The 24440-nt window shown below is 39.8% G+C and overlaps 1 protein-coding gene across 3 annotated transcripts in view; it reads right to left on the bottom strand.

The window, feature by feature from the left end:
• Nucleotides 1–3765: 3765 nt before the first annotated feature.
• The window catches only part of chn1 (chimerin 1), a 48915-nt gene continuing 28240 nt past the window's right edge, over nucleotides 3766–24440 (bottom strand). For all 3 annotated transcript variants that reach the window (XM_036566661.1, XM_036566670.1, XM_036566678.1), the window contains 7 exons: nucleotides 14689–14766; nucleotides 12839–12923; nucleotides 8339–8512; nucleotides 7932–8009; nucleotides 6841–6978; nucleotides 6021–6126; nucleotides 3766–5028 (listed from right to left, as the gene is read on the bottom strand). In XM_036566661.1, coding sequence (XP_036422554.1) covers nucleotides 4857–5028; nucleotides 6021–6126; nucleotides 6841–6978; nucleotides 7932–8009; nucleotides 8339–8512; nucleotides 12839–12923; nucleotides 14689–14766 — 831 coding nt within the window. In that variant the 3' untranslated portion in view covers nucleotides 3766–4856. The remainder of the gene's footprint in view (nucleotides 5029–6020; nucleotides 6127–6840; nucleotides 6979–7931; nucleotides 8010–8338; nucleotides 8513–12838; nucleotides 12924–14688; nucleotides 14767–24440) is intronic.

Consider the following 24440-nt stretch of genomic DNA (forward strand, 5'->3'; position numbering starts at 1 on the left):
TCAGACCCGCTCTTTCAACTGGTATGTGATTGGTTCCTAGGCGCCTCACAGGTTTGTAAAAATATGGCGCTTTGAAATCGGATGAATCTTTTTGAATCACCCTGTATATTAACTTTATAGGAGAAGGAAAAGACCTTTGTAACTTTAATGTATATTAATCGAACGAGATTTAATTGCACTACTCTTCAAAAGTTCAGAATCACTTTTTCTATTGACAATTTTTATTATTTATATACAAGAATAACTTGTATATATAATATTATGTAGATTTACATATACATATTCCTAATATTTGCTAATCACAAGTTGAATTTGAGAGGCCATGGCTTGGGGTTAAAAATATATAAAACCCTGTATCTCTACGTGTTTATGTATCAGCACTGACTCCTGCTTCTGGCAGATCCTTAGCTTGATAGGATCAGACTCTGGCCTACTCGAACTGGAATAAGTTCATAAGTGGATAAGAGTATCTGCCAAATGTTGTAAATGTAAGTGGAACATAAATGAGAATTTGTGTAGCCTACAATGGTACTGCATCTTTCATCCCTCCTGCAGAGCTGCTACTCTGACTGTTCCACTGCTGCTGTCCCTGTACATGCTGCCCTGACTGCTACACACAGGAACAGCATCCCCACACACCCCCCACCGTCCACCAGTAGACCATTTCCCCCTTGCCTCCTTCCCCCATCACTCCCTCACCCACCCCCCTGCATCATTCATCTTATTTAGAGACAGAGTGGCAGCTCTGGCAACCGCTGAATTAAGAGAGATCAGTACCCCACCCACCCACACAGACAGACCCACATGCACAAAATATTGCCTGGGCCACCTGAATCCCAGCCCTGCACGTGTTTGTCCTGGCTGCATTAAACCCGCTCGACCTTGAGAGAGAGGTAGAGGTAGAGCTCCATTTACAATCCTCAGCCATGCTCAGAGCGTGCAGACAGCACAAACACACACAGCTCTTCCAGCCCTGTATGAGGCCCAGACCTGCTCTCTTTATCTCAGCTCTATGTGTGATTAACAGTCTCTTTAGAGCTCAGTCCAAACATGGACACACAGCTGCTGGTGATGTTTTGAGAACTCAAACATATCACTCATGACGCTGTCTGCACACCACTCTGCTTATTAAGGATAGTATTTTTATTATTTTTATTATTATGTTAATTCCAGTTGATTCAGACTCTGGGTAAATGCATGAATACTGTGTCTCATTCACCAGTATCTTCATAGGTTTCTCCTTAAAGTTGCTTTTAAGAAAGGTTCTAAGATAAAGCTTACATCAGATTCATGTAGTGTTTTCAAACCACAGAATTATATGCACCTTTGTGTTCTTGAGTGTGTGTAGATTCTGTTCTTATCTAAGAACAAATCCCAAATAAGAAACATTGGTGAATGTCAGAATCTTTGTAAAACTGTGTAAGTGGGCTTTAAGGAGAAATTTCTTCTTAAGAACAGTGGGTGAATGAGGCGCACTATTTCTCCAGATTATTCTGTCATCTGTTTGGGTCTTTAGGCTTCTTATTGGGTTGTTCGTGATTCTCTGATTGTCTCCATCCTTCTTGTTGCTGGCTGTCCTCTTCCCCTTTTACCTTCAACTGTTCTAAGCATAATTGTCTTTTCCAATGAATTTGTTTTTTTTCATAGTATTTCCAAGATACGAGCTGCAGTTTGGCTATCTTGACTTCGATAAGGATGAGCAATACCACCAATTTTGTTTTTGATCCAATACCAAGTAACACCAAGGCTAATGCCAATACCATTACCACTGAATAACATATTCTATTACAAAAGCAGCAACAGTCACAAAGGTGTAAGGCTGTGAAACGCACACCTGATATCATAATCAGAACTAAAAATAAAAACTAAAAAGACTGCATGGAGGGGAAAATCTGCTATTTCATAATATTAGCAAGAATTCACTGTCTTATACAAACCAAAAGATATAAAATAAATATACAGGTCATCTATTTTGCCATTGAATAAAACACTAAAGAACACAAGGTCAAGGACACATTCTGTACAGTTCTTCTTCTGCACTTGATTTCAATATTTCAGTTCACATTAGTATTTAAATATATAGGGCAGCTCCTCACACGTGGAAATGTCACTCTACCGCGTCTGTCTGACCCAGAAAGGTCAATTTATCTCACGCATCACATGAGGGCATTCCAATTCATTAGTGTGAAAAGGCACAGTGGTCTCGTGATTAATTTGCTGTGTGTTATTTGATGTGTGTGGATCAGAGTTCAGCCACTGTGGCATTAACGCAGCAGCAGCCTGGATGAAATGGCCTCTTCACCCGCTCTGCTGCCCTGCACTATTAATACAGATGGATTGCTGATGCTCAATAACAATAAATCACTCTCTAAAAAAAATAATAATAATAAAAAAAGACTGCGAGAGTGATTTTTTCATAAATTTTACTCTTCACTCAAGAGTCAGTGGAGTGTAGCACAAACCTCAGAGGGGCATATTAACACATCTTAAAATCTAGAGGATATGGTGAAATGAAAAAATAACTGCCAGGCCAAAAAGATGCGAACTGCATTGTGACTGATATTTAATGACTAGCCCACATTATTTGCTCACTTATAAGCAATCTGGTTTTCATTGTCCAGTGCCGGTAAAATAGCCCCATTGATACTGACAACGTAAATAAATAAATAAATAAATAAATACACAAATAAATAAGTAAATAAATGAATAGACAATTACGTTATTGCACTCCTAACCACTTCAAATAAATTAACAGACGGACATCCAAAGAACTACTGATCCTGATAATTAAAAATGGTTAGTGTAACATTACAATAGCAAGCAACACCATTGTTTCCCCTCAAAAACAAACTACAGCATCAACATCGAAGTACTGCCTATATAAGCAGAGGCTGAATGACTCAATACTGACCATGCAGAGCAGAGTGGGCAGAACAAATGAACAAATCAGAGAAAAAGGACACAAAGCTATTGAATCAGAAATTGAATGTTAAGATTCACGGCTTTTAATAATCAAACCTACACTGGTGTTCCAATGGTTAAGAGAAAACAATGAAGGATAATTTAATAGGATTTCATGGCAAATTAAGACTCACCAGCTGCCAACATAGAAATGAATGACCCCTTCCCCCTCAACTCATAGCGCTCTCAATCAGGGAGGACACCATGGGACCACTGATAAGAAATTTCTAAAGGAAGGTGCAGATGCAACCCAAGATTTGCTTTATAATAGTAGAGAAGCAGGATGTTTAAATGAATCGAGATGAGTCGTGACAGTTTTTCTGAAGCTGTGGGGGATGGGCGACCCATCAGGAGTAATTAAAAATAAAACACATGAATCCTGCCTCACGTTGTTCGCATATGCATCCGGCAAATAAAGCTCAGCATGATTTGGGGGATGGACGCTGCCTGAGGTACTGTAGCTTCTGTGCTAATCTCTAAACAAATCAGTCTGACTGACAGGGTTGGAGGGCTCACAGGCTGAAGAGCTGCAAGATGTTGCTGAACTGTCACTGTAAACATGCCGACTTTATAAACACGTTCTTTTGTCAAGGTCACCCAAAGCGAAGGCTAATAAAGCAGGTTTTTAAATAATGTAGCTAAAAGAATAATAAAAAAAAAAGAAACATTAAAAAAAACTGGTACTGTCTTAGCTTGAAACCAAGTCAATATATGTTCTCAGAAAAACCAAATACAGAACTTTTTCTGTGAAATTGTGGATGTACCCCAGCAGACTTGACGTGCAACAAAGCTCTAAACACCATATTTCTAAAAGTGAAGTTTAATAAATTAATGTATTCATGCACAAATCAAATACAAAAACATTACAACCAAAAAACATCAGCCAGTTCTGTTGAGAGTGCAAGAGATTTTTGAAGGCCTGACTACAATAATAGACGCTGAGAAGTAACTGGATTGTAATCGTCTTCATGACTAGAGCTGAGGAGGCTCTGGAGATTCACCTGAAGAGGTACTGCATGTAAAGGCAAATTGTAGGCAGAGAGAAGTGATCAGAAAAGTAAATCACAGGTTGGTACAAAATAACGGTGACACTTTACTTGGAGAGTCATAAATATGTTACAGGACATTCATAAATCACGCAACATATTCAAAATGAAAAAAAGGCAACATTAATATTAGATGCTGGGGATAAAGAACTTGCCCATTAAAAAGAATACATCAGTAATCAAACCAGTAAATTAATTTAAAAATATATATTAAACCAAAACTTAAGAAAAACCCAGGCATTGGCTATTATATCACTAAACACCACTTCAGCTGAAGATTGTTCACACTGCTCACTGATTTTATAAGCGTGTCTCATGTATATATTGCAGCCTTTATTTTTAGCATTCCAAGTAAAGTGTCACCAAAATCAGTGGAATCTATCACATTTACAATGTCTCACAAAAACCAAATGGCCCATTTGGCAAGCGGGAACTACTGTACATCCACGGGACAAAATAAAAGCACAGTCACGACGCGTCACATTTCACGAGCTTTACCACATGCTGTGGGAGGAGGCTAAGGGCTATCCCATTATAACCCTGAAACCACCCCAAAATAAACGACGCTCGTTCTGTACAGTCCCGCCCTCATGTTTAGACAACCCCCGACAAAAATGGGGAGGAAGACATGCAAATTTAAGGTACGTAATCCAAACCCATTAAACGGGGGAGAACAGAATGATAAGCAGTTAGTACTGGTCCACCAGATGTGGAAAAAAAACAGTTGTATTATACAATGGGTCCTTCATTTTGAGATTCAAGTCTTTGCACAAAAAGAAACAATACAGCACTGAAGTGCAGTCCGTGATAAAAATGTTCCTTCATATAGACAGCAGAGTGGAGTTGAGGCTAGAAGAGGATATCTTCGTTCTTTATCAGAGACTCCACCACCTGCCTCTGGTAGCGGATGTCATTCAGAGCAGTCATGGCATCGAGGTCTGGCGCTCGCATCAGAGTAGGGCCAAATACGATTCCCAGATTCTCTGCATTCATCAGGTTATCCTTCTCATTCTGAGTCACCCTATAAACACACATAAATAACACACATGAGAATATGAAGAGTTTTTCTATGATAAGATCATGAAAAATGCATGTCTCTTCATAGATAAGAAGGCAATTTAAAGTAATGTAGAAGAATACAAACAGAATATATGTGTGTCAGTGATGTGACCTGATGTAGGCATACTCTGATGGATTGGGTATCAGCCATATGTCCGATTCACTTTTGATCCTTATTTCTTTTTTTTTCTCTATTTATGACACTGTTGTTGAGATGACATCAATGCACATTACACACAGCCTCCAATGTTTTGATCGCCTTTGAGCCAGCAGCCTTTCGTCAAAATATTGACACATAAAATGTGAGCCTTTTTTTACCACCAGAAATACACAGAAAATACACTCCCACCACGTTTTACACTCACAATCAGTTAGAAACTAAACCATTGTGGAAATGTTCCGTTTTACCAGCCATGCTGTGCTGCTAATGGGTTAAAACTGTGTTTAACAGCACATTGAAAACCGAAAGGAAAAAAATAAATAAATAAAACTCGTAATAATCAACATGATAATATTAGAGACATTTGAAATTGTGTTCAACACTATATAATGGTTATTTCACATAAGTATTCCCCACCCAAAAAAAAAGCTAACAAATAAAAGATTGAGTGTTTACCACTAAGCACATACTAAACCTTCAGTGATCTTACTGCAGAATATTAAAGATAGATAAATAATGAAATTAGTTAACAAAATTGGATCATAATTGATATTAAAAATACTAGAAAATGGTCATTTAAAAAGTCGGTCTAAAAAAGACCACAGACATCAGACCAGTCACATAATTTGTATATTAAAAATGAATGGATTTTCCTGGCAAGACTTTACTCAGTATTAAATTACTTACATCAGGTCACTGGGAAAAAACTGGATCTGGACAAACCTAGTATGCACACAGTGTGTGACAGTAAGGTACGTGTAGGTATGACTGTGTGTATGAAGTGTGTTCCTCACCTTTTTAAGTGAGCCATCAGATACCTCAGCGTTTCATAGTGAGCAGGAGGCAAAAGCTTCAGAGCCTCGTGCAGCGCCTCGAGACGCTCATCTGGCTCTGCTAGCTCTGAGAAGACAAACAAACAAGTCAGACTGCCTGCTCTGCTAGAAATATGCATAGCATGGACAAAAAAAGCCCTCACACACAAACAAGCAAACAAAAAAAGCTATAGATCCTCCTCATAGTCAGCAGGCTGAGCCATGAAGAACATTTCTAAGTGTACCCAGCAGTCATATGATGAAAAATGCATTGAAACTGAAGAGGTGACCAGTGGAGCATTGCTGCCTTTGATCTATCTGCTTTGTTAAAAAATCTAACACACTGTCTACTGGGCATGTCAGCCAGTGGATGAGATGGTGTAAATTTAAGTGTCAACTGTCAGCAGCACAGGAGCAAATCAGGCATTACTGTGGGACAATGGAGGACATGCTCATTCATTCAGTTATACAGAAATGCAGCTCAGCATAACTAATGTACACATCATTCACAGCATACAATCACACATATAGGCACGCACGCATGAATATACACCAAAATGTCTGTGCTGTGATTAGAGTTATCACAGTGTTCATCTCCTAACATGTGCTAGGATGGTTATTGGTATTAATAATGCAGCACAGTAGAAAACCCAATGATGATAATAAAGCACATTTTGGTCAATGATATCATGACAAAAAATGTTCATACCATCTACCCTTAGAGTGTGTGTGTGTGCATGTGTGTGTATGCGCATTTACATTACTGTATGTGAGTGTCTCAGTGAAACAGACAGAAACTTACTTGCAGCCTCGATGAAGCGTGGGTATGCGTCGTAAGTGATAACAGGAATGGGTAAATCCCTGAAGTAGAGTTTAAGAGCCCCTGTGATGATGTTGATGTCTTCATACACATTCACTGAGATATCTGCCTTCTCCCCATCTGCATAGAGAGCAGAAAAGCACGTTAGAGCAAGGGCTCACCACAGAGAAATCACTTTAGCTCAAACACTGTGTGTGAAATAAGAGGAAGCCAGAACAAGCAGTATGAAGGATGGGTCGCTTTTTGTCCTGCAGTGTTCAGCTCTTGCACTGCATGGCATGTAGATGGGGACCTACTGTGCAGTGTTGTGGGGGCCATATTTCAGTGCTGGCACTTCATACTTTGGCCTCAATCTGCTGCTGAGTCTCTCATCACAATGCTAGGAGCCAAGCTGACACTGCCACGGGTGATACCCTGCTCTCTTTCATGCACCGCTAGCCCACTTCCTCTCTGTCTGTTTCTCTCAAGCGCCTTCTCTCTGATCCATTTCTTTCTATGTATCTGTTTCTATCTTTCCCTCTTTTTTCTTCCATTCCATCCCCTCTCACTCTTTGCTACCTCTGAAAGCTGCACTCTAGCCCCGGGGTCTTCCCCACTTGAGAGAGATGGAAAGCTTCATAAAAGCTGTATTTGCTCCCACTCTTTTTCGAACATTCAGCTCAGAAGTCTTTTCCCGTGAACTCAGCGTGCGCTCTCTATGGAGGCTAAGCTGTCTCTGACATTGTCCATTTGTCCTGGGTTCGTCTGTGTTTAATGCCAGAAGCCCGGGCCTCCTGGGGACACACTGCCTCTGTGCAGATGGAGCGTAATCCTTGCACAAATGCGGCACTTTCACATTAAAGCAGCTCTGGCCATCCCACCGTAACCAAACACATGGCATTCCTACTGTTAGACAAAGAGTGACCTAAAAAAGCGGCGCTGGGAACACACGTGGGTGTTTAACACTCCAAAGGATTATGCATAGGGGGCTGTGTGCAGGCATGCAGAGGATTTCATATGATATCACTGTGTTTCATCAGAACTAAACAGCAGTCTATGCCACATGAGCAAAGCGTAAACAAAGAAAGGCGTACCTCTGTCAAACGATAACTTCACATCTTCAATTAAATCACTGAAGCCAGACACTCTGTAGAGACCTTCTGACTTCAGACCTAAAAACAGAGCAGATAATTTACTGTAGAACTGGAGATGTCTTTATCCAGAAATCAATAAATTACACCAGATAACACTACAGTGTTATAACATATGGTACACCACTAATTGAGCAGTTCTTTTGAAATGTAAAACAAAACAAAAAAATCATTTAAACAATCAGCCATCTGTTTCATAAAATTCATTAATACAGAGTACCGGTGAGCTGCCACGAGAAAGAACATAAATAAATGTTGGTGCATCTCTCATGGAGTTAATTTAACACTGGTGATTTCACTGTGTCACCTATAAACATAAGCATGGCTGATTTTAACAATGGAGTGCTCACCTCGTGATTCAATCTCCCGTATGCACATGTCCACCACCATGGGTCGTTTGGAGTTATGGGCCTTGACGAGTGTGGTCAGATCACAGCTGTACACTTTCTTCACATGTTTCAGGTCTGGCTTACAGTCATTGGGCACCATTTTGGAGCACTGCTTATGAACATTCAACCCACAGTCTGCAAAAAACAGAAAATCCATAAATAAAATAAAAAATGCAACTGTACTCCTTGATGTAATTAAAATAAACTGCCTATATCATCCATTTTCAAAGGAATTATGTCTGTCCCTGCAAGGATGTTTAAGCATGCATAATCCATGCAAATTAAAACTACTTGCAGCAATGCACTATTGGTGAGAAGTAGAAAGACTGCACAGTCCAGTTGCAAAGCACAGCAGTTTGAAGCTAATACAATTATTGATTGTCCATATCCTGTGGCTAGTGCAGATTGGGTTAATTTTTCATCCAGTGTGGTGAGGGTTCAGTCTCCTTAATCAATAACTGTCCAAATTGTGTCAATGTCCTCCAATCTCTGATGTCATCAACTTCTGATTGGCCGATAGGCATACTGTTGGTGTCACCTTGGAGGAACATGCCAGGACTACAAATTATGGCTGATAAAAAATGCATGAGCTACTTCAGTCTTTTCTAGGCTATAAAATCACAAATGTCATTATAAGATTCGTAGGAAGGAGGGGTGTGTGTTGGTGTTTGCCAAAACAGAAACACCAGAATAGAATGGAGGTTCAGTAGTATTAAAAGGTGATGGCGAGATGGTGATGAGGATCAAAGATATACAATCTTACAGGCACAGGGTCAACAGCGTTCGAACAATAAAATAGATATTTTTTGCACTGTGAATTTGCAACACCAGAAAATGCTGGCTGCTACTGCCTTGTGATTACACGGGTGTAAAAAGAATAAATTTCACTGCACTGGGTTTCAGATTTCACGCTTATACAACACAGCTTATTTCAATGTTGAAAATAAAGAGAAAAAAAAAGAAAACAGATCAGCGCAAATGAAGGACTGCAAACATGAAAAGAGGCTCACTCAAACAAACACAGAGACTGAGCCTGGAGTTATGCAAATGTAGGCAAATTAGTTCATTAATATATAATACATGGCACCCTAAATGGGCCAGCTGCTACAGAGCAGGTACAACCACAAGGAGAGACCAACAGAGACAGCTGGAAAAAGAGAAAGAGAGATGAAAATTCAGAAAAAAGGGGAAGAGACTAGAGATCCAAAGCAGCACTATGTCTGAAGCTAGGGCAGATGCACAGACTTGTCTGCTTTGTGTGAGCAGGGCTCTTGGGGAGAATTAAGGAATTAGAGCTACGCTGAAAACAATGTGGCCTGAAGGAAGGAAAATGAGAGGGAGGTAGCGAGAGAGCGAGAGAGAGAGAGAGAGAGAGGTCCACTCTTCTCCAGATCTGCACATGTACACAATAGTGAAGCAGACAGCCGTTCTCAGAGCTGCAGGGTAAACTAGACCTCATTTCCACTTTTAAATGGGGCAGATCTTCAAAGCTCTCCACTCCTTTCAGCCTGACTCAGATTTTTAGGGGAACTCATACACACAAACCTTTAAATCAATATCTTCACAAAATCCGATGATATCATTGTTTACTATCCCTTTCTTTGCAAAGGTAAAAAAGTAGCTCTTTGCAGAAGTTCAGCTTGCTATGTCTCTGAACCACACTGCTCTCAACAGCATAGAAACAACTGAAAATACCAGGAGCTCAAAACCTACTTGTTATGTGCCTCAGTTAATTAATTAATCTGACCTCTTTCATTCACTGACTAAAAGCAAAAATTGTTCTCCTGCTGGTTACCTTTTTAAACAGGCAAAAGTGAGAGCAGACCATTTTTCCCATTAGCTTCTGTAATTACAATTAAGAACGTTTAAACATTTATACAAAACAAACCACTGAATATGGTGTGGTGACACCAATTCAAAAAGACTGATTAAAAAATGGCCCCTTGAGCAACTGTGCCTTCATTTAAATTCATTGATGCAGAAATGTAATTATTTTATGAAAGAGAGTGAGGGATCTCTTAAAAAGTAGAGACAGGCACAGTAATAGAGGGCAGGCGCTCATAGGTTCACTCTGTCCTCTAAGGGCTGCTGATCCTGTGTTCAGAAAGCTAGTGCTGAGGTGATTCCCACCAGACAAGAGACCTCTGGGAACTTGACTAGAGGTGAATTTTTTTAAAATCGCAATCATGATTTCAAAGTGCAATTTTCAAATCGCAAGAACTGTGATAGTAATTATATCCTACATTATTCATCATTGTCTTACGTTTTCAGTGAGGAAATTGAATAATACAGAGCTTGTGAACCAGCAGCCTAGCAGGCTACCTTCAGTGTTCAAGCTTCAAGCAAGAAAAGATGGACATGCTGATCAACTTTTTTCAAAAAACATGGCTGATGTTTAATTACTAGAAGACAACTACAATTAATTAGCAATATTATCTATAAAAAATGCAACTGAATATTTTCATCAAATCATTCAGCCCTAAGCTTAAAGCAAACACACATATCTAAACCTACACATTCAGAACACTCAGTACTATCTTTAAGGGTAAGCGAGTGTGTGTGTGTGAGAAAGAGACAGAGACCTGAGCTCCAACACATGCTTGGCGCTCACAGAGTACTCTGAATGAGAGCGTAACACTGAGTGACCCATCTCTGCTTATGGGGACTGAATTTCAATGTGTGTGTGCATGCTTCACAGAGCTCCTGGCCCCTCGCTTCATTATAAAGACATGCCAGCTTTGTTTTGCTCTCCGCCATGATGGCATGGGCTTTGGGGGAGGGGGGCTTTACCCTGATGAAGCAATGTGGCACAACACACAGACAGAGGGGCTGGCACACTGGCACTGACCCAAACTCTCACACACACGATGAGAGAAAGAGAGATGGGACATTGTGTAATGCAAATTTCAACATCAAATGAGACTGTCCTAGTTTCTAGCAGCATCACTGACAGAAAGAGAGTGGGAAAATGATGTGGAGAGAGACAGAGAAAGAGAAACAGCACCATCTACAAAAGGGATCTCAAAATAAAGGCTTTGAACATAAGCTGCTTTCAAAAACGATCCATGCATTATTCATTAGTCCAGTCCCTGAAAACATTAAGTGTAGCTCACTTTGTCCTATAAATAAAACATTAAAAATACACACACCAGTCTGCCTCACCACCTCTCACCAATACCTTTAAAATAGAGGAAACATGACATAACTTTTTTTTTTTAAAAAGAAGGATACTACCCATAAAAATTACTAAGTACTAAATGACTAATTGCTACACTAAAGTGCACAGCAATATTTCAGAGAATTTAAACCACTTTAGAGCGAAGCAGAAAAATGAAGAGAAACTACATCAGACAACAATAACATGAGGACTTAAAGTCAGAAACAAAAACAGCTGCTGGAATTCCAGTTGTTCAGGCTCACAATAAATCTAGCTCCAAATTTTCAGCTCAAAAAAACCAAAAAAAACAAACAAAAAAAAACAAAACCCACATGATCGCTCAGCCACCCTCCACATTCACAGACTAACTTCAACATATTGACATGGAAAACTTATAAATTTGTGATCTCTCCATTAAAACAATATTCATACATTTTCAACAGTGTCTGCTCCTGTTTCACCACATACATTGAGTAGAGCACTCAAACACTGAATTAGCCCCAGTTTCTATAGGCTATTACTTTGGACCAAACATTTACTGTGTGACCTATATAAACAACACTTAACAAATACTGTTTAACAAATGCCGTTTCCTCCACCATTAGTTTAGCTAAAACAACCTTTCATTTTGAAGACTTAAGCATCTCATTAGTAAATGTATTAATTCTTATAAGGCTCTTAATCCACTCAATATTAGTGAAGTAGTATTGTGGCTATGTGGTAACATTTCTGCACTTTTAATATTACTGGATGTTAGGGCTGTAACGAAACACTCTGCCCACAACTTGATCTGATTCACGATACTGGGTTCACGATTCAGTATTCTCATAATTCGAACAAAACTCAAATGAAGACTACAATTACTAACTACAATCATGTTGCTGCACATCATACCACCGACACCAGAGCTAAGAGTCAGGAAGAGTGATGGAGTAAGTTCTTGAATTATGCTGATCGTTTAAAAATAGGTGCTCAAACAATGCTATTAAATTTGCAGACATAACCAACAGAACACACATTCTCCACGATGTACAATGTCACAGTTTGGCCTTGTAACATCACAAGGAAATGATGTTTTGTGGAATCCCTACTGGATATGATCTGCCAATGTTCTGGTTATATGGATGGCCTTTGAAACTGTACTGAAGTTGGAAAAATAGACCACTGAAAAAAATGTGTTCTAATCTGAATATATGTATTCTGATATTTGTATTATTTATAAAAGGCTTAAACCTGGAATGTGACTTTGTGTATGTGTGTGTGTGTGTGTGTGTGTGTGTGCACGTGTGTGTATGTGTGTTCACCTGCACATTTGACTCCCTGAGCAATGAGCCCCCACATAAAGTTAGCGCAGTATTCGCACCAGTGTGGACCTCTGAACGTGTGCACCTACAAGACAGAGAGAGACAAAACAGGAAGTGAAGTAAAAAAAAAAAACGTGAGCAACACCCACACTCCCTCTCACTGCCTAAAGGGGCCGGAATGGGGCATTATCTGTGAGATATGAGAGATTCTACAGTCATGTCAAATCTGACGGCCTGTTAAACTCACTCAAACAATTCATCTGCAGAGAGTGAGAGAAGGAAAGAAAGAGAGGGAAAAAGACTGTGGGTAAAGAAGAAAAAGAAGAGAACAAAGAAAAACAGACACAGAAGCACAGGCATGCAGTGACTGAGTGCAGCGTATAGCTGGACCATTCAGCAAGCGCTCTCTCTCTCTCTGGCAAAGAGCTATCACAACTCCTTTTCTCCTCTGCACCAGGTAACAGCTCAGCCAATCAGGAGCCGTCCCAGTCTCTCTCTGGGGAGCTGAGTGGGGGACTAGCCGCAGCCGCTGCTGTGGGACACACTGGCTGCTGAATGAAATTAAACATGGCCTCAGTGAACATAAGCAGGACTACAGAGCCAATACGCTTCTGTTTCTCTTACACACACCAGGGAAGGTGATGAAAGCAACATCAAACACATCAATCTCACACAGCAGTCTAAAGAAAGAAAGAAGCTTAATTTCCATATGTTGAATGACTCAAAGTAGAAACACTAATAGGCAAATCAGCTTTCTGGAGGGGACAAGAGCTTTGATGATAATACTGTTACTTAGTGAATATAAAATTAATTATCAGTAGCCTTTTAACGGCAGTTAACAGACATAGTTATTTTTTTATTTGTTGGTCTATGTAATTACAACCAAATTCCACCTGATTGCTTTTGCTTCTAAGGGCAGCTGTTGATAAAGCCAACCATGCTGAGAGAACACAGAGATGAGGATGGTTAGAGAAAGACGTAGGCTAAGAGAAGCTCTTTGTGGAGTCAGCAGTTTTATAGTCTTTGAGGTACTACTGCCTCTATATTCCAGTTACTCATCCAGAACACACTGAAATAAGGGATGGAAAAGAAAAGTAAAGAGAGAGAGACAAAAATGGAGAGAGGGACTGAATGAAGCAATAAGTATACAATAAATGGCACATAAAGAGATCTAAACTAATAGACATAGGAAAGGACTTGAAAATACACAAGCCAGTAAGAACACAAGAATTAAGAAGGAAAAGGGAAATGAATAAGATATAGAGTGGGAAACCACTGCTGCTGACAGAAGCCAAATGGGGATACACCACTACGCTAGCGCGGTCTATCAATCCCTAATCTTTCCATCTGTCACCTGAAGCTGAGTTCTGTCCCACAGGCCAAACACTAAACAAGAAAAGTTTAATAAAAACAAACATCTTTTTTATGTTTGCGCAACACACTCGGTGAATAGACCTCAAACTACTCTTCTGATCTAACTTACATTCATACTGCTGTAACAACTTGCATAAAGCTGTATCTTTTACATCCTAGCCATCACCATGAAAACCACACAGAAACCACAAATGCTTTTCTATGGCATTTGGGTAACATCTGTATAGCTTGTTCAGCCTTTTACTATTTGTTTTTGTAAAAAACACAAACACAATATTAGACCATCAGCACTTCATATTTTACTTACTTGGAAAAAAATATCAGTACTAACAATTTAAAATGACACTAAGAACAGTTCTACCTTTACACAGAAATAAAACAACATTAATAAAAGCATGACCACCATGAACGTGCATGTGTGTAACGTAATTATATATCTTCTGGTAAAAACAGTAAAGAAAGTACAATAGTCTTACCTTAAAGTTGTGGACTTTTTCATACTTGGGCGCGCGGTCATTCTCCTTCAGCGTGGCCCGTCTCACCAGCGATGTGAGCTGTGAATAGGCAAAGAGTTTGAGAGGCTGCCAGAGGGTGGCGGGAGGCTTCTGAGGACCCATCCTCATGCCTAGTGCTGCCGCCAGCATCTCCTGCTCCTTTCCTTCCTGCTTGGCCTTGTGCACCAGGGACTTCTCCCCCTTACGGAGACTGTAAGACTCCCGCGACGGCATGCCGACACGCTTACTAACTGATTCTACGCAGTTGAAGGGCTGCTGGGAGCTTAGCAGCAAGACCCAGTGACTTTCAGACGATGTGTGATGAAAATAAAGCACCCCGCGACACTCAGAAGTTCCCCGTCACACTGAAAATGTCCTGCATTGCATTACTGATAGGTAGGGCGAGTCAGCTCTGATAAGGATGAAAGCTCTGAAAGCCAAACACAACCAATACAAGCCACCTTTCTAAAAGCCCTCAACTCCAACTCCAGATAACAAAAAAATGGGGAAAAAAGGCTCCTTACACCAAGAAGAGTAATTCCAGAACTGGATGGATGGAAGAGAGAAATAGTTCTGTGTTTAAGTGTGTGCATGTGCGTGTAGCCCCTCTGTCTGTCTTGCTGAGCATCTATATGCAGATGAGATGAGTGGCTGAGTTAATCCTCTCCTCTCTGCAAACGGCAGATATCCTCTCTGGAACACTGCCTCCGAGAGAGAGAGAGAGAGAGAGAGAGAGAGAGAGAGAGAGAGAGCGCCAGTGAGAGAGGGAGAGAGGAGGGGGAGGAGAGTGGGGGAGGGATCTAGCGACAGTAGCACCGAATTGCACATCTCAAACTAGCCAATCAGAGCACGGCTGGCAAGTGTTTTATCAGAGCAATCGCTCCCCCTCAAACCCCTCCTGTCCCCTCCCCAGAAGCTGTGTGTAAGGGAGCGAGTAGGAGGAGAGAGTGGCACAGAAGTGTGGAGGAGCCTGAGAACAAGCGTGGGCCCATAATGGCCACTGAGTGAGTCATCCATCACCTCTGAGCTCAGCGCCAACACCGTGCTAATAGCAGCACAGCATCGCTTCCAACTGCACTAACATTACCATTCTCAACTAACCATTAGCTCACCACACCAACAGCACAGGCAGCCCAAAAAAGGAACACAAAGCAAAAGCCCCATAACAAAACTGCTATTTATTATGACCAAAAATGTTTTGTTTCTCCCTTTACAAAAAGGGTGACGAACTGACAACCAGAAAACAAACCAGATTCAATCCTAAACTAATTTCCTGTTGTAGCACGGCAAGTCTCACAGACTTTCCAGAGATGGTTTAGTTTCATGTGCTCACTACAACATAATTAAATCCGCTTGAAGACAAAACAGAGACTGTCACACAGCTTCCTGGCCTCCAACGCTTAACCCAATTAAAGTGTTATGTTAATGAGAGGAAGGGCTTTTCTCTCCAACACAGACTACACTCAGAAATCGCACATAAGACTTTCCTTCGGAACTAATGGAGCCAATTCCTCAAAACATGAGAAAAAGGTAGCCAAAATTAAAAATCGATTTTCTAAATATTTAATTTATAACGTAATGTTGACGGAACGCAAAAGGCAGAACTTGGAAGTGCAGAAGTGCAGCGCCCGGACAGTCTGTGGCGGCATATAACAAAAACACAACTGGATGAGCGAGAAATCCGACCGGCTCCCTCTGCATTAAAAGCTAGGTTAGGTCAGGAGTCACAACACAAATGTTAACATTTTGTCCTTTCAACAAAAATCAAACCACCTTGGGATCCACAACATTTAATGTCCAGTATGTCTCAGTATGCAATAATGTCCTAGTATAGACTAAACAATATAAACGAAAACGCAGATTTACTTTGCTGTGCTTTAAGCTTTAGCTCAGCTATAGCCGCTTTCCTCCCATCTCCGCCAGAAAACTTTTCCTCAGAAGTAGATCAGTTAAATGTCTCTCAATGTTCGACTGTTTTACGAGGCTGAAGTCGCTTCTTATTCTCCAGCTTCTTGTTCGAATTTACCCGTCCTACCTTAAATTCTAACTGAGACGCGGAATGTAAATGCGGCACCATTTAAGGTGAAACGGGAGAAGTCGAAAGATAAGCCGACTTCAGCTTCGCCACTTTTTAGTGTGTGACAGTCTCTCGTTGCAGATTTAACGTACCAGGAAACCAACTGCGGTGCTTATAAATGCGAATAACACATCGCTGCTATGTGACCTGCAGTCTGCACGCCGGTTCTCAGTCGTTTGAAACAGGGCTTTCGCGCTATGTTGCACACGTCCCGTCTCAAAGATACTTTACTGACACAGCGATCCCCCCCGTCTCTACAACGAGACCAAACCAAAGTTATAAAATCACTAAAGAAAACGGGTAGAATAGCTGTAACACGTGCTGCGTGGACATCCATTGCCACTGGATCTTATTTCACCGTAACCGCGCATCCAAACAAGAGCACTGAATGAGAGTCTTCTAGTTCACTTGCCACATCACTTCCATTTGTTTTATTAAAAAAGATATTGGAAGTAAATTCATTATGGATCATTACAAATACTTTGCTTTAAAAGTACCAAGTCACTTTAAATAACAATAACACCGAGTTACTTAGTCACTTTAAAATGTATATTGTCTCTACATTCTGTATATATTTTGTGTATATTTAATATATTTCAGTTGGTTTTTCTTGTATTTTTATTTTTACTTATTTACTTTCTGTAGAGTGATTAGCTGAGCCTCACCACAAGCATTTCTCAATGCATATATGTCCTGACATGTTGTGCAAGTGACAAATAAACTTGAAACTAGAACTCGAAACTTGAGCTCACACAGTGAGAAAATATAAATGCTATATAGAAAAAAAAGATGCATCGAGATGCATTGATAATCGTTTTATAATCGCATCGCAGCCCTCTGAATCGTAATCGAATCAAATCGTGAGGTGCCTAGAGAGATTCCCACCCTAACACTACATGCCCTAAAGTTTGTACACACCTGCAGCAGTATCAGCATTTACACTTTTGAAAAGATATTACACTAGATGTTGGAACATTGCTGTGAGGATTTGATTGCATACAGCCATAAAAGCATTAGTAAGGTCAGATACTGATGTTGGACAATTTATTATGGATCACAATCACCACTCCAACTCATCCCAAAGTTATTCAGTGGAGCTTTTGGGGAGATTGATACCCCTATAGCAAACGCTTGTCACTGGGCATGGTGACTTTCGGCTCATGTGTGGCTGCTCCAGAATGTCCCAACCTATTGGCAGTGCTGTAACAAGGAAGTTACACAAGTTGTGTGTGCACAAGTGAACACCTGTGTCAGCAATGAGGCACATTAAAGTAGCTGAATTCACCAATTAAAAAGGGTGTCTGGATACTTTTAAGTACTAATAATGTATTAGCATGGTCAGTTATCAGTGCCACTATTTTTTATTTATTTTTTTTAAACGCTGGTAATACATTTTCTTAGTTTGACACTTCAAACCAAAGTTCTAGCAAGAGGCACAGCTGCTAACATGCTGTGTATTGCAATGATTCCACCTTCTCATTTAAATTCAGCTTTTAAATGGCAAGAAGTTCTCTTGATGGTTCCTGATGTTGGGTCTTAAGCAAGCAAAACACACCAATGATCAATATCAGTAATGTTAACCTTGGAGGGTGCCACCCTCCAAGACTATGCCAGACAGCATTCACGGGAGGCCTACTAAATCAAGTAGTAAACTACCAAAAGCAACAGTTTCCTTTAAATCACAATGTAATGCAGTGATATGGGAGTGAGAGGCTATAATCGCTGGAACATGCAGCCACCGTTGCTCTCACTAGACAGAAAATGGAAACTGGGTTCACTTTTTGATGTTCACTTGGGTGTTCACATGATTTTCATGTTCAGTTCATGTGAACCCTGCATTCATATAATGAAAATAATGTTACTGAACTGTTGGAAGTATTACTTTGAAAGATCATCTGATTTTTAAATGGGAAAAAGAACTCTCTCTAGGGGTCAAAGCTGAGGAAGTAAGACAACACACAACTAAACAAAATAATGTAATTAATCACAATTAATTATTTAAATTATTTGACAGCCCTAAAATAAAATTAAAAAATAAATAAAATAACCCCAAGAGTCAGTTTAAACAAAATCTCAGAGGGCTGATAAAGTAAGCAATAACACTGTGATTAAACCCATGATTTCTATCAGGATTCTTTAATGTACCTATTTTTATTGTAAAGCTATGATCAAATTACTGACTTGCACAAGCATGCTTTATGTTCTGCACCTCATTAGGTCTCACCTGAAACCTACACTGAAGATCTAACAAAAGTCTTCATCCTACCAATGACCACAAACTCTTAGCACACCAAACATGTGGAAGTTATTACCACATCCACTCAAAACTCAAACCAGACAACTGAGTTCAATTTATAACTGTATATGAACAGTAACCTATTCTGCTTAAAGCAGTTAACAGAGACAAGCAATGGCAGGCATCTCTGAAGAACTGACTCTGATAGTCTTACTGTGACTTTGAACCCAGTAAGACAGGATCTATAGCTCACCTAGAAGCTGAGGTGCACAAATATAGATTTTAACTCCTATCTTCTCTTTTATTTTCTCTCTTCTTTCTTTGTCACATTTTCTCTTATCTTAGTATGATTATGGATTCTCTCTAACTTGACCTCCTCCTCAAGTCTGAAGGAGCCAGCCTTGCCTATAACAACATGGACACACAGACACAGACACACACACCTTCCTTTAGTGTTTCCCTCTAATCAATACCATAAGAGTTCACTAAAGCCAGTCCCTGCCAGTTCAGAGCACAAATGGTGGCCAGGATGAGAGAGCTTCCTGCCTGCTGGCTTCTAGATCAATGAACCAAACCCAGGTTGGCTGACTGAAACTGCTGGGGCTGAGATGAAAGGCTGAGCTCCAAGGCCTCCAACGGAGGCGGAGCTGCTGTACACCCAGAGACATGCTGGCCCAGTGGCAGATACCTGTGCCTCATGGGTCAACACAGCAGCCCTGCGCCTTTCATATTCACCTCTCCTCCAGTCTCCCAGCGAGCTGTGCTGCACTGCTGAGCGTTAGCATAATAGCAGTGCCTTCTGCACTCGGGCTGTTTGGCGTTTAACAGCGAAGCCTGCTGCTTGGTGCAGTTGTGGTGTCTGGCTCTCAGGATGGGGTCGCTTTCAGCCCCTCCGCTAATTGACACTGATTGATCTGCCTGTTCCTCAAACGTGCCCCGACCGAAACGGCACTCGTAAAACGGATGGATGCAAAGTGCTGTTAACTCAAGGCCATTTTCAGTCTTTACTGAAAGCAGGAGAGAAAGAGCGAGTCCATCTGTCCATGTAATCACTCATTAGTCTGCTGACATTAAACACCTGATGGTTTAACACGAGTTTCCTGCTTTTACAGCACATGAACTAATTGGCCATTAGCTGCACCAGCATACACAGACCTGCTCTGACCATTTGTTCATCTGTTGTTCTGTTGCCTTATCTTCATATTCTGATTTCAGCTCCCTATGTAATGGTCTGTTATGATGACCACAAAGATATTAAAGACAAACTAACTTCACATATACACACAGTATCCAACTACATAAAGTTCTGCTGTAAAAGTATGAGCCTTACTGATGGTTCAAATGATTCACTAATTTAGAGCATCTATATCAAGTTCTGATGCAATCTGAACCACCTAGGCCACTCAAAAACTATGAAATGGTGATTCATATAAGCACAACATAAAAGAAAAAGAGAGCGGGGGGTAAAAAGAGAGTGCATGAGATTAGCTAAGCACATCCTGAGTAGGCGAGAGTGGTGTTATGTAAAATGTTAAATGCATCGCTGACCTGTATCATCATAAAAGTGCCATCAAGCCTGCCTGGATTCCTCTCCTCTGCTCTTAATTACAGCACTTATGGGCACACACCCTTCTCAGAGCCTTTCTCTCAGATACATACACCTGGAAAGCCAAATCATTCTGTGGACGTCATTTTGTTCAGAAAGAACGTTAAGAACTAACTGCCATACTTGTAACAATGTATTCTATTAAAACTCCACCAACACACAGACACTTTATTTTCAGATAAACAAACCATCTCCTCTCTTGGGGCAGATGATAATGTGGGTTGGAAGTTATGTAACGTTATATAATGTGTAATCGCAATGCGTAATCATGGCGCAGGAGAAGGAAAGTAGAGAAAGTGGAGTACTTGACGTGCTCGGAATGCTCCATACACTCACTGGGAACATTACTTATGACAGTACTCAAAGCCAGGCAAGCTGGACCAAGAAGCACATCTTTATCCTCATAATCAACAATATCCTCCTCCTCTTCCTCCTCCATCATCCTCAAAGTCACAGTTAAATTGTGCATTAAAGGTCCATTAGCTGCCGTGACTGGCCAAGACTGGTGCAGAAGCACAGGATGAATCAGAAACAGTCCGTTACTATAGCAGCATGCTTTATACATTGCACCAAGTCTGAAGGTCTCTGCTTACATAAGACATTCACAAAGAAGTAGTGCGACAAAAACTGAGAGCCAAAAAAGAACCTTGTGATGATAAAAAGGACATATTTAAACTGACTGAATGAATTTACAAGAAAGACACATAAAAGTCAAATCATTCATAACCTTTAGATTCAAAAGGCTCTCAGGGATTAAGCTTCATATTAGAAATAGTATAAATTGTATGATGGAAATTCTCCAAGCCAAAAGGATGCCCAGAGATAAGAAGGTTGGAACAATTCACAAACCCATGATTTGGTTTGATATGATTATGTCTTAATTCAAAATATTTATTGATATTACAAAATTGCAACATTTAAAATGTACTTACAAAAGTACAATATTTGAAACTCACAGTAGAGGTTTCACTTTATAGATTCAGAGTGGTTTCTTACCAGTATAGAAACACTAAACAAAAGCTTATAGGGTCCTAATCTAACGTACTACTCATAAGTTAACAATCTGCCACAATGTAAGAACATGAAACACTATGTTATGATACAATATATCGTATTGTCACACTCTTTTAAGTGATTAGTGCAGGCAAATGTTTACCAATTATATGTGCTTTCCTTTGCGGTCTGCCTGAACCAAACAGCACAACTGCCTGCACCAAACAGCACAACTTAAACATCACTAAAAATAGGAACTCACCAAATTACAGGAATTTCAGGACTGATTCAATTTCTGACATCTTAATTGATATTTTGGCATTTTAAAAAATTAGGTTTTACTATAACACTACAATCCATATTTGAAGTACTTTTACTATACTATACCCTCCCCCCAAAAATACGATGGATCAGGATCGCCCATATTCTATTTTTGATCAGTATTGGCCAAAACTCAAGGTTTCATTATCTGTAAAAAGGTGGTATAATGATATTTCTAGCATTAACCCCCTATACTATAAAATACTAAATTATCATTTCATATCAGCTAAAGCTCAAATATCACACTGGTAGCAATAATTACATTTTCACCAGTTATTGGTGAATAATATATTAGCCAATATATTGTGAATCTCTACTTAAAATGACCCCATAATGCATGGTAGATATATAATAATATATATAATGTCACCAATTATACACACACACACACACACACACACACATACACACACACACACACACACACACACAGACATACACATATTACATTCTCTCTATATCTTTCTAAAGGTTAGCTTTGAACAACCTTTTCTATGAAATGTACTTTACAGCAAAATACATCCCTGTTTTCGCTTACTCTGCAAGAAGGCCTGGAATAAAGATTAACCCTGTGTTTCTCCCAGACAAATAGATAATCAGGTCTTGTCTGAGGCCTGGACAATGATAAATGAGGTGTGACAATCACATACTGCATGCACGCGCACATACACACCAAGGTCACACCAAGGAACATACACAGTCCACATGATACATGAGCTAATAAACACAAATAATTACTTCACATCATTGGACATACCAGAAACCCATTTGCAGTGCGAAAGCTATTTCACCAGGTTAAAGCAAGAGATGGCTCAACCCAATATGCAGAGATATTTCATCACTGGATCATTAAGTATTTTCAACCTTTTCCTGGAGCTCACCATTGATCTTAATATATTTTAAAGAATTTATGTACATCTGGAAAAGTAACACTGCAAAAATGGACCCTTCATAAGGTTCTCCATAGCTCTGCCAAACAACTATAATTACTGAAATTTTTCTAGAATTATTAAATTTCAAAATTTTTAGAGTAATATTACACTCTAAAAAATGTACAACACTGTTCAATTACAGTTAAGTTTATTTATATATATTTTATACACAAACTATCCAGTCCATTAGTCACTAGAAGTGAGGTGAATGTTTATAATGCTGGCCCCCGAAATAAAACACTGCAAGTAGGGGTGGGCAATATAATGATAATGTATTGTTATTGAGATTTATTACGTCAAAATCTTCTTTTCTGAGCATATTGTGGATAGTGTCAGTACGTAAAGCGTGACTGACAGCATGTATCATTATAAGAACAGTATAATTAGCACTGTTTAACTGTATGTAGTGTGAAACATTGAACAAAACCTGATCTGTAGTCACAGTTTTTCAGAGTATTTTTTAAATGTGGCACTTCTTGGGCTTTTTGTCTATGACAACTTATCAAAACCTCAGCAAAAAGAAACAATATGATGCATATTGTGTATTGTGTAGTCATATTTTTGCCATGTCACCCACCCCTAGCTGCAAAACCAAGCATGATTACACCTAATTGAGTTGCCAGATTGCACATTTAAATACTCCAAATGTCCAGACAGAAGTCATGCAGGGTACTGATTATCACTAAAAAATATTCTTCGTGCGTACATGCAATGTTTTAGAATCTGCAGTGAGTAATTAGAATAGTTGGTATTCATCCAGCATGTGTGCTAAAGAACTGAATAGGCAAAACAGCAAAGTACACTATGCCCTTGCTCTTGTACCTGAAGTCACTGCAGAACTATGGGCCACCTATTCCCTCCCTCCACGTCTCACTCTCAGAGTGTACTGCTCATCGATAGCGTTACGCAACCTAGCCGCATTCTTCTCTTCACTGCATGACAGAAGAGAACAAGGACATGCACACATAACAGCAAACTTTCTCACAGCTGACACTGGTGAAAGAGAGAAAAAAAAAACATTCAGAGGAGAAGCAGAGCTGCAGTACCAAAGTGGTTATTGATGTTGATATTTTCACCTATTACAGATATCTGATCAAGGATCAAGCACTAATTTGATCGATCTAACATCTTCAGAAGAACGCTAAATAGGTGCAAGTGGCCATTGGCTTGAGGGGAAGGGCAAAGCATAAATAATCAGGCAATAAGGGCTACACTTAGCTAATGATATTTAATTAGCATGCAATGTCAGTGAGGTAGCACTTAGAGATTTGTTCACAATGCACTATTTTGGCCATGAGAGGGTTAGTTCTGTAACTGCTACACAGTCAGAGAGAAAAAACAAACAAACAAAAAACTTAAGTGGGCAGAGGAGAGATGATGACAGGAGAGGCTGAGTGAAAGACCACTTCCAGGTATAGGACTTAAATTCTCCTACTGGTCTCTCTTACAGTAAGACAATAATTAATATGTATTTTTGCAACATACTGCTTTTTTCATTTTTGAAGGCCAATTAAACACTTTCTTTTGGTTGTTTTTTGTTCCAGTAGAAAATTTTGTTGTAGTAAAGAC

This window comes from Colossoma macropomum, unplaced genomic scaffold (assembly GCF_904425465.1).
Source record: "Colossoma macropomum unplaced genomic scaffold, Colossoma_macropomum, whole genome shotgun sequence".
Taxonomy (NCBI): domain Eukaryota; kingdom Metazoa; phylum Chordata; class Actinopteri; order Characiformes; family Serrasalmidae; genus Colossoma; species Colossoma macropomum.